This window comes from Pantherophis guttatus, chromosome 2 (assembly GCF_059756535.1).
Source record: "Pantherophis guttatus breed Tessera chromosome 2, ASM5975653v1, whole genome shotgun sequence".
NCBI classification, from domain to species: Eukaryota; Metazoa; Chordata; class Lepidosauria; order Squamata; family Colubridae; genus Pantherophis; species Pantherophis guttatus.
Genome location: NC_142064.1, coordinates 85,485,104 through 85,496,259, shown reverse-complemented (window position 1 = coordinate 85,496,259; position 11,156 = coordinate 85,485,104). Strand labels below are relative to the sequence as shown.

At 40.3% G+C, this 11,156-nt stretch overlaps 1 protein-coding gene across 1 annotated transcript; it reads right to left on the bottom strand.

The window, feature by feature from the left end:
- Nucleotides 1-6,128: 6,128 nt before the first annotated feature.
- Nucleotides 6,129-7,028, bottom strand: LOC117661927 (tetraspanin-3-like). The gene has a single exon (XM_034411237.2). It carries the CDS (start codon nucleotides 7,026-7,028, stop codon nucleotides 6,129-6,131), a length of 900 nt encoding a protein of 299 aa, XP_034267128.2.
- Between the last annotated feature and the right edge of the window lie 4,128 nt (nucleotides 7,029-11,156).

Sequence of the window (11,156 nt, the reverse complement as noted above, 5' to 3'; positions counted from 1 at the left end):
AATCAATTTTCCCTTATGTGAATAAACTTTAAATCAAAGTGTTTTGATTCCATATTTAGATCAATGTAGGAACAGAAACAGGAAGAGTTCAACTGTTAGCCTTGAGGGTCAGTTTAATATGGTGGCTCAAATACCGGCCTGATTTCTTCTCGCTTTTTCAAAAGTGATTTGGTGGTGGGTTTCTTTCTTTTCTGCTTTTCTTTCATAGAGAGATAGAAAAACAGGCATCAAAGTCCTTTTAATTAACGTAGACACACAAACTTCACAAATTTAGCAACAAAGAAAGCAGAATTTCTGGCTAATCTCCCTAAGAAGCTGCCTCAATAATCCCAGATAAGAAATTGACAGATGTACCGCCCTAGCAAAGGAAAAAAGAAAAAAAAAAAGAAATAGCTGCTGTTAAAATTGCTGGCTCTGTCATTAGAAAAGGCACTTGTTGGCAAGCTTTAAAAGATCAAATACACCCAAAAGTCTCCTGGAAATAAGCATTTCTTTTCATGCTCTAATGTAATTAGCTACCACCCACACAAAAACCTCTTTAATTAAAAAGAAATATTTCAGAAGCATGTTAGCGAGATGGCTCTCTTCCTGCACCGATTGTCCCTATTTATCCATAGCAAACCGTGCAACCCTTTGAGGATGATATTTGTGGGAGACCAAACATGGCTGAGAACTACTATTACTCTGTTAAGGTCTCCCTTGATTTCATTTTCTGACTGATATCAAGCAATAGGGAAAGCTGCCTGCTCCACTTTGCATCACTGGTCATCATAGCTAATCTACAGCATCTTCCAACTATAATTATGCTACAATAGCAATGATAATGGAATAATAAAATAATAGCAAAATAAGGGGACGCGGTGGCTCAGTGGCTAAGACGCTGAGCTTGTCGTTTGAAAGGTTGGCAGTCTAGCAGTTCAAATCCCTAGTGCCGCGTAATGGGGTGAGCTCCTGTTACTTGTCCCAGCTTCTGCCAACCTAGCAGTTTGAAAGCATGTAAAAAATGCAAGTAGAAAAATAGGGACCACCTTTGGTAGCAGCGTTCCATGCACCTTTGGCGTTTAGTCATGCTGGCCACATGACCACGAAGATGTCTTCGGACAGCGCTGGCTCTTCAGCTTTGAAACAGAGATAAGCACCGCCCCCTAGAGTCAGGAACGACTAGCACATATGTGCGAGGGGAACATTTACCTTTACCTAATAGCAATGAGGACAGTTTATATGTTGCTTAGTGATGGCTGGGTGATGCTATGAAGATGCCACAGGTAGTCCTCGACTTACAACAGTTCATTTAGTGACCATTCAAAGTGAAAAAAGGGATTTATGACCATGTTTCACACTTATGACCCTTGTAGCATCCCCATGCTCATGTGATCAAAATTCAGACGCTTGGCAACTGGTTCATACTTATGATCCTTGTTATATCCCAAGGTCATGTGATCCCTTTTTGCAACCTTTTCACAAGCAAAATCTATGGGGAAGCCAGATTCACTTAACAGCCATGTTATTGACTTATCAACTGCAGTGATTCACTTAACAACTGTGGCAAGAAAGGTGGCAAAATGGGGCAAAACTCACTTAACAAATGTCTCCCTTAACAGGAAAGTTGGGCTCAATTTCAGTCGTAAGTCGAGGACTACCTTATAAGAGAATTATAGTCCTAAATTCTAAGTGAGATACTAGGAATTGTAGTTCAGTTACACCTAGAGGGGATACACAGAATCTCATTTTTGGTCTATCCAAAGATTCCCAGTAGAGATCTTTCTAAGCTATATCTAAGATGCCAAGGATTGAATTTAGGTCCTTTCTCCTAACACTTTCCCCCCCACCTCCAATATGTCTTTTTGAAAGTAGTTTGTTGTTAACAATGGATTCGTTTACAAGGCTTTTAAACCACACAAATCAAAGCCAAAAAATGTACCTTTATAAAGTTAGATTAGAATCAAAATTAAAAATAACACTACAACAGTTCAATACGTAGGAAAAAAGAAACATAAATGTACGTGCATCTTACCTTTTACTTACCTTTACTACCAGTTCGCATTATGCCCACGTGCACGCATGCGCAGATCGCTTCTAATGACGTCTGGGTCAGTGGGCGGAGCCTCCCGCCGGTTTTACTACCGGTTCTATAGAACTGGTCAGAACCGGGGGCAACCCACCACTGTCGTGCATGTATAGAGACAGAGAATTCCACATTCAATGGACAAATATTAAAACATCATTCCTCATCAGATTAAATAGTCATTGCACTCCAGCACCACGGTCTGATAGAAACAGCCACATTTTAATGGACTTTCTAGAAGTCAGAAGGAACCGTTCTGATGTTCAGGGACAAACTGTTCCAGAGGAGAAGGCTGCAGCTGAAAAGTTAAACTCCTGAGGTCCCTGCGGTTTCTGAAACAAGGGTCCCAAAATGAGCCCATGCTAACTCAATCCTTTCATAAGGGCTGATCTTACTAGGAGAAGGCAACCCAGCAGATATGGAGGCCTTGAACTTTGATGGCCTTTAAAGATAGCAACCACCGCTTGGAATTCAAATAGTAGCTAGCCAGTGCAAAGGCATTCCATGGCTGTGCAATAGCACATCTTTAAGTACTTAAACTGGATGAGGTATTGCTTCCTAAGGCTGGATGAAAGCAGCCCTAAGCAGAGTATCACAATAATCTAGTTGAGAGGTGACAAGGCATTTTGTGCCCAGCTAGCCATTAGGATTACGTGCCATCTTCTGACAGCCAAAGGATGGGATCAAGGCAGTGGTGAAATGTAAAATTCGTTACTATAGGTTCTGTGGGCGTGGCTTGGTGGGGGGAGGGTGTAATGTGACTGGGTGGGCATGGCTAATTTTTTTTAAGCATTTTTTCTACAACCTTAAGAGGTTGCAGAAAAAAATGCTTTTAGAAGCGTCTGACGATCAGGCAACTCAGCTGGGATTGCCAGAGGCTTTTAAAGGCATTTTTTCCCCTACAACCTCTTCGGCAGAAGAGGTTGCAGAAAAAAATGCTTTTAGAAGCTTCTGATGATCCCAGCTGAGCCACATGATCATCAGAGGCTTTTTTTTTTTAATTTTTAAAAGTATTTTTTCGGCCGAAGAGGTTGTAGAAAAAATGCTTTCAAAAGTAAAAAAAAAAAAAAAAGCCTCTAATGATTGTGCGGCTCAGCTGGGCATGGGGGGGCCCGGGGATTTTTGCTACCGGTTCTCCGAACCACCCACCATCATCACTACCAGATCGGGCGATCCAGTCTGAACCGGGAACATTTCACCCCTGGATCAGGGGTGAAATGCTACCGGTTCGCTCCGGTTCGGGTAAACCTGTAATGATAAAAACTACTGGTTCGGGTGAACCGCTAGTAAAAAAATGTTTTAAAAAGTAAAAAAGAGGTTCCGATGATCACAGCTGTGCCGCACAATCGTCAGAACCTTTTAAAAAACTTTTTTGAAGCATTTTTTTACTACCTATTCGCCCGAACCAATAGTAAACAAATGCTTTAAAAAAGTAAAAAAATAGTTCTGATGATCGTGCGGCACAGCTGTGATCGTGGGAACCTTTTTTTTTTTTACTTTTTTAAAGCATTTTTTTTACTACCGGTTCGGGCGAATTGGTAGTAAAAAATGCTTAAAAGTAAAAAAAAAAAGTTGGCCATGCCCACCCAGTCACATGACCCCCCCACCAAGCCACACCCACCAAGCCACGCCCACAGAACCGGTAGCAAAAAAAATTGCATTTCACCACTGGGTGGGATCATATTCCCCATGGAAAATCTTGGATGCTTTGTGTCCTCATATTCAAGCTACATATAAAGCAAGTATCATGCAATGGCATTTTGAAAGCCATCAATTATTCTGAAAGCCTTGCCAGATTTGCGGTAAGAGTAAACATCCCATTATGCTTACTTAAAGGCTGAAAAGCAGTGTAGGCACTTAAAAATAAATGGAAAGGAAACTATTACCGCTGCTTTATTAATAAATTGCTTCAAAAGCCAATTCAGGGCAGCCATTGCACTGTAAATGATGCAGAAATTGCATAAGAATGCCCTGATTTTCATTGGTTATAAACACTGGAGGGCATTATGTTTGGTGTTATCTTCTGTTCTTTCTACAAAGACGGGAAGTGATCTTTTTTTAAAATTGCATGTCAGAGACTAGTACAACATAAACTTAAGAATTGAAGAGTTCCAATCCTATGTGCCCCTACTGTATGTAAACATGCATGTAGAGATCCTAAAGAGAGACAATATTCCTTGATGTAAAAATAGACCTGTACACTCTCATTGGAAGAACAAATCATATTTGTTTCAGAACCAGACATTTGTTGATACCAGAATAGAATAGAATAGAATAGAATAGAATAGAATAGAATAGAATAGAATAGAATAGAATAGAATAGAATAATACAGAGTTGGAAGGGACCTTGGAGGTCTTCTAGTCCAACCCCCTGCTCAGGCAAGAAACCCTACACCACTTCAGACAAATGGTTATCCAACATCGTCTTAAAAATTTCCAGTGTTGGAGCATTCACAACTTCTGCAGGCAGTACATATTAAATACATATTAAGCAGATGCCTGTAACCAAGGCATGACCACATGTTCAACTCCCAGCCTGCCCTCCACTCCCTTATCTTCAAAATTTGCAAAATCACACTGGTCTGCTGTGACAATACCAACCCCAACCCAAATAATTATTTTGCAATCAACTCTTATGCCACAGAGCCATATACTGAGAATTCAGTGCTTCCTACTTCCTACTCTGAATAATCTCTTAAAATCTGTGCTTTTCTTCTCACCGTTTTCATTCTTGAATTTCATTCTACATTCTCTTGGGGGAAAAAGTTTTTTTCCTTCTGCCTTGCCTTTCACTTGCCAAGTGTATGATGTACTCCATCCTCCTCCAAAAAGTAATTATTCTGCCTTTTCCTTTCTCCTTCAGACCTCAACCTCTTGAAGGTTCTTTGTGATGTTAAATTCCTACTGCTATTTCATTAATGCCAACTATCTAATACTTCTTAAACACCTCAACCAGTGAAATATCAAAAGACTTAATTGTCATATACACTATTTACGGGACCGCCTACTACCACAAGCAGCCTCCCACCGGCCGGTACGCTCTCATAGAGAGGGGCTCCTCCGGGTGCCGTCAGCTAAACAATGTCGACTGGTGGCCCCCAGGGGGAGGGCCTTCTCTGTGGGGGCACCCACTATCTGGAACGAGCTCCCCCCAGAGATACGGAGGATCCCAGATCGGCGCACTTTCCGCCGTGCTCTTAAGACTCTCCTATTCCAGCAAGCTGGCCTTGCCTAATTTTCTCCCCTGTTTTAAAATTCTTTTAAATTGAAATTTTAATCTGTTTTAAATTATTGGGATTTTTAATTGTCTCGGACTAAATTATTTAATCTGGTTTTAATTATGTTTTTTAACTTTTGTATCTATGTATTTTATTTTGTGCGTGTTCATTGCCCTGAGTCTTTCGGGAGTAGGGCGGTATATAATCTAATAAAACAAACAAACAAACAAAACAAACTATACCAGGGGTCAGTAACCGGTGGCTCTGGAGCTGCATGTGGCTCTTTCATCTCTCTGCTGTGGCTCCCTATTGTTGGTCGGCTCCACAATTGATAGGGCTTTCGGTTAGGATAGGTAGAGGAAAAAGGACACCGCGCTAGGAGGAGACTATGGTGGGGGAACCGGACCTCCGGTCTGCAGAAGAAAAAGGATGTTGCACTAGGAGGAGACTCTATGGTGGGGGAACCAGACTTCCAGTCCGCAGAGGAAAAAGGACACCGCGCTAGGAGACCCAATGGTGGGGAACCGGACTTCTAGTCGACTCCAGAATTGAACAGGGGGCTTCCAGTTAGGATCTTTGTGGCTCTTTGAGTATTTAAGGTTGCCTATCTCTGCACTATATAACAAATACTACTTTTCCAGTACAGTATTTGCAATGACTTAATTTTAATTTTTGTTAACTTTTAAAAATTGTTATCTAAGCACACCAATCTGATCACCATACACAAAGGAAATTGTGTTCTTTAAGGCACCAAGTATTACCAAAGGGCAAATTTTATATAACATAATTTTAAAAGGAGTGTGTAAAACCACAGGAAATACAGAAAGTAGAGCCAGTGTGGCCCTTTAAGAAAAAGCAGAAGAATCCAAAATGCGGAAGTCTTGGGCTGGGGGTGCCTTCATTAGTATTCCATTGCTGACAGCAGCTAATACTTCCAGGCAAATGACCAGCACACAACACCAAACCATATACTGTGTGATAAAACGCAGCCTTTTCTGTAGCTTCATAAGGCATCCTTCCTTGAAGAGTTTCTCCGGTTGGTTTAGATCACCATTGCAATCCAAGAAAGTCTCTTTGCAACAGCTTTCTGGAACAAGGATGTGTCCACTCTGGAGAGGCTTTGGGAGCCCTTCTGTCCAGTCAGTGTAATTGTAGATCCCACAACACTTTAATTGTTTATGGATGGAATCCACCATCTTAGTGCTGCAATGATGTGGAAAAGTCCAGTTGTATCGGTGAAAAAAGTGATCCAGGCTGCTTCGCAGTTGGTAGCATGCTTTGGCAGAGTAGACTTGGGTCATGGCAACCGAGGAAGTTTCCAGGCAGAACAGGACCAGCAGCAAATACATTAGAATTCCTTGGCTATAATGAGAACTTTTCACAGGGACGCAGATTGCCAGCAACCCAGCTGGGAAAAGCAAAGCAGCAGTCAGGATAGCCAGCCAACCGGGCAGAAGGAAGAATTGGTTTGGAAAGAAAGCTCCATAGCTTTTGTAGGTAAAGATGACAAATAGTCCTCCAAACAATAATAGCAAGGAAGCTCCCCAAAGAAAGAAACCAACGAAAGTCAGAACAACTTTAGGTAAGGCTCTGTCCCAGGACTCAGTGGCAAGTACCAAGAAAGGATTGAAATTGAGGTTATGCCAAATCCTTCTGATTTTACAATATTTCAGTATAATCCTATGTGCATTCTTCCTTTCCTTTTTCCTCTCTACCTCGCTCTCTCCTTCCAGAAATACCTCCATCTTTAGGCAGGTGCAGATAAGATCCAACCTTAATCCCCAATGAGTATCTTTATAGTTTTGCAGTCCCCATCCTGCAAAGCTTATGACCCAGTGCTAATTAGAGACACTGTGTTTGTTCATACCTCACATAAAACATGGTTAGTCCAGTCAGTTTCTGGAATACATCCTAACTGTGGTTCTTCTATAAACCACATTAGCTGGTTCTACAAAGCGTTCTCATTTCTGGTTTTTTTCCCCTTTGTAATCCCCTTGCCTTTCATTTCTGTGGTGAATTAAAGGGGAATAAACAATTTGGCACATAGTTGAGCTGCACCAACAAAAAGCCTAAGATATTTAACGGAAAACAAAAACACATGTTGTAGTTTTTGCCCTTTTGTTTTCAGGATGCAACGAGGAACAACAAAAGGAAAGTTGGATTTATCTGATACAGTAGTTGTTTATTAGAAACAATGTTGGGTGAGCAGGTCTTCTCCTGAAAAATACAGGATGTGTGAAAGTAGGTTACTAAATGTTCTGTAACCGGCTTTCCTTGTAAAATTGTCGGTGGATTAAACCAAACAAACAGACCTACCTAACTCTGCTCTTATGCCTGGAACAGCAGCTTTCTGTGGGAATCTCAGTAGGTAAGGATTATAACAGGGTAGATTTGTAAAACTCATTGTATCACAAAGGAGTAACTGAACTGGCCTACCATGTTTTATGACCCCCGTTTACAGTTGCAAAACCCAGAAACTTAAATTACATCTGCAAACTGTAGTTAAGTTTGTTAATGAATTCTGAGAACGGTTAAGACAGGATCTCAGCCTGTTGATAGTTGAAATAGATTGGAAGCAGCTAGTTTATAGCTCATGTGGCTATATAACACCAACTGTATTTTTATTATTTATTTTCTGGATTTATATGCCATCTTTCTGTTGGAATACTCATGAAGCCTTGTAATTTAAAACAGTCTTTAAAATCCCTTAATAAATACTAGAATTAAAATTAAAATATGAATAAAAATATCCCATTAAAGATTTTTTTTCAGCCAAATTTAAGTGGAATTTAACGGGCGGGGTAGTTCATTAATTCAATAAGTACATATCTGAATTTTCTACACGAAGGTGAAATTTTATGCTTTTATTAGCAAACCCTCTTATCTGTTGGAGTCTCCCAAAGTCATTTAAACTGCAGCCCCACAAATTCTATCTAAAAGTATGTGGTAATGAATGCAAATATACTTTTTCTTTTAAAAAGTAGCTTGAAAAGGATTGTACTTCCTAGTGGGCCATAAGATGTCAGCTGCAAAAATGAAGATGACCTGTAGATGGCAGCATATAAGATTTTGTTGCTAACTAATGACAACCTATGTTTTTGTAGTCTAATTCTCTGTGCTTTACAATTGCTTCTGTATATTTGATATTCTAAAACAAAGCAAAAAAATAAATCACCAAACCAAAATCCTGGTAAAATGGAAAATCTGAACTTATGCAGTTGTTGCATTCGAGATCCTGTCAGTGTCAACGATTGTAGGAATAAAACATGCCAAAAATCTCCAAGGAATAGAGAATTTGCAGTATCCTTCCCCTGAAGTAGGGTGAGAATGGAGACTTTGCAATATCATTCCCCTGCCATGTCCACCAAGCCACGCCCATCAAGCCACACCCACAGAACTGGTAGTAAAAAAATTGGATTTCACCACTGTCTACTAGGATTCCAAGGTCCCTTTCACAGTTACTGTTTTTGATCCAGGTTAATTCCCTTTTCGCCTAATCTTTACTTGTTCCTTTGATTTTTCCTGCCTAAGTGTAAAAGCTTTACTCTGCATGTCCTCAACCACTTTGTGATAATAGGGGAGGTATATATTAAAAAGAAAAGCAATCAAGCTTCACCCCAGTTCTTATGTTTTCATTCACTGAAACAGAACAACTAAGCTGTGAGTCAGAAACAGGTAGAAAAAGAGCCCCAGGTTTATTGGCAAGTCTTCTCTTTGGGGAAATAATTATATTGTGTCTATTTTCCCCATTTCTCTCTCCTCATAAAACTTAATGAGATATTAACATTTGAGTTACAGCTCTCTTTATAGTTTATTCTATACATTTTAAAAGGTATTTGATGACTAAGGCAGCCTCCAGAGAGACATTTTACAGCTCCTCATAGCTCTTCTGGTGAGGACTCCGCTGCTTTCTCTTTCTGAAGAGCACGGGATAATTTTGGCACATTATCAAGGTGCCTGTCTTTCTAAATATTTTCCTGATACATAATTCACTCAGTTCTGACTCTTTGCACCTTGTGTGAAACCAAGAGGTGGGGTGAGAGGAGGAGAGCATAAGACTGAAATATTGTGCTTTTCACTGAAAGAGTGAGAAGAAAAGAATCTTGAAGATCCAACAAAACCTATATCTGTGATGGCGAACCTCTGGCACATGTGCCAGAGGTGGCATGCAAAGCCTCTCTGTGGGCATGCGCGCCATCACCAGCTACTCTTCTGGTTTCTGAATGGCCCCCGCCCCCATCTCTGCCTCCCGAGTCCCAGCTGATCAGGAGGAAATGGGGATTTTGCAGTAACCTTCCCCTGGAGTGGGGAGGGAATGGAGATTTTACAGTATCCTTCCCTTGCCACGCCCACCAAGCCATGCTATGCCCACCAAGCCACACCCACAGAACCGGTAGTAAAAAAAATTGAATGCCACCACTGAGTAGACCCTGTAATGGAGCTCTACTAGTGTATCACAAAGAGTGGGTAAGCAAGGGGTTTCCTCTTCCTTTCTCTTTGCTCTGCTCTGCTTTTTCTTAATGATATTAGTTCTCCTGCTACCTAAGGAAAGACAGTATTCTCTTCAGCCTCCCTCCCATTTATTTATTTAAAATACTCCTTTGTATTTAATGTTGTACTTTCTTTTGATTTATTGTATGCATTTTGTTGTATTAATATTGTTGTGAGCTGCCCAAAATTGGTTGGAGTCAAGTGACATTCAAACTGAATGAATCCATTTTATCAGTCCATCCATCAATCAAATAATTTATATGGCCGCCTATCTAACCAATGAAACTCTAGGAGCAACATGAGGCCACCAAACACAGAAATTCAAGGTTTTTTTTTTTAATTGGAATATATTAGCTTCCATAAACAGCTGTGCTTGTCCTTTTGGCCTGTAAGCATTTTTCTGTAGATACTTTAAACAGACATGGTTCTGCTCGCACAGATATGCTCTGATAAACCTAGGAAATGAACGAAAGGATTCTAATTAGCATTATCATAACATTTTTTCTGACAAGTCTTTTAGTGTGTATAGAAATATATTGGTTCATGTTTACAGTAAAGGCATTCCATCAGGCAGGCAGAAAGAAAAGAGGTAGAGGCATCATCAGTTCTGTAGAGAAGTCAATACACCCAGCTCCTCACTCCAAGAACTGTCACTTGGCAATAAATGTTTCATCAGGTTGAACTAAGAAAAGAAAGGAAGCTATCAAAAGCAGGAATGTGCCATCTCTCTACTGAGAGTCTTGTAACTTTCAGTCCCTTCAAAATTATAATGATTCAGCTACAGGCATCTAATAAAACATAAAAACATAAAAGCATACAATCATAATGAAAGACAAAAAAATAATACCACACAACAACATCTATGGGGATACAATAACGTTTTATTCAAACACATTTTTGCTATGTGCTCAAGTTATTACGGTTTAGAAATAAATAATTGTCATAAGACAAGATTTAATTTCTGGATATCTATATATGTATTTTTGAATGATCTATTACTTGGAAATGGATGCTGAGCACAGAAATGGATTCTCCATGTTGTTCTTATTCTTAAGATGTGAATCCCTCAATTTTATGGTCCCAATTACTCAGTGGATTGAAAACCTGATATTACTTGTGGCTTGTGATATATGATTACAAGGAAATACAGGGATTCTTTACTCTGTGTGTATGTATGTGTATGTATGTGTGTGTTTGCGTATATATCAGTGGTGGGTTGCCCCTGGTTCGGACCGGTTCTATAGAACCGGTAATAAAACCGAAGGGAGGCTCTGCCCACCGACCCCGACGTCATCAGAACGCGCATGCACAGAAGCTTATGTGCATGCGCAGAAGAGCACACCTGCACAGAAGAGCGCACGTGGCCCCATTGCAAACCGGTA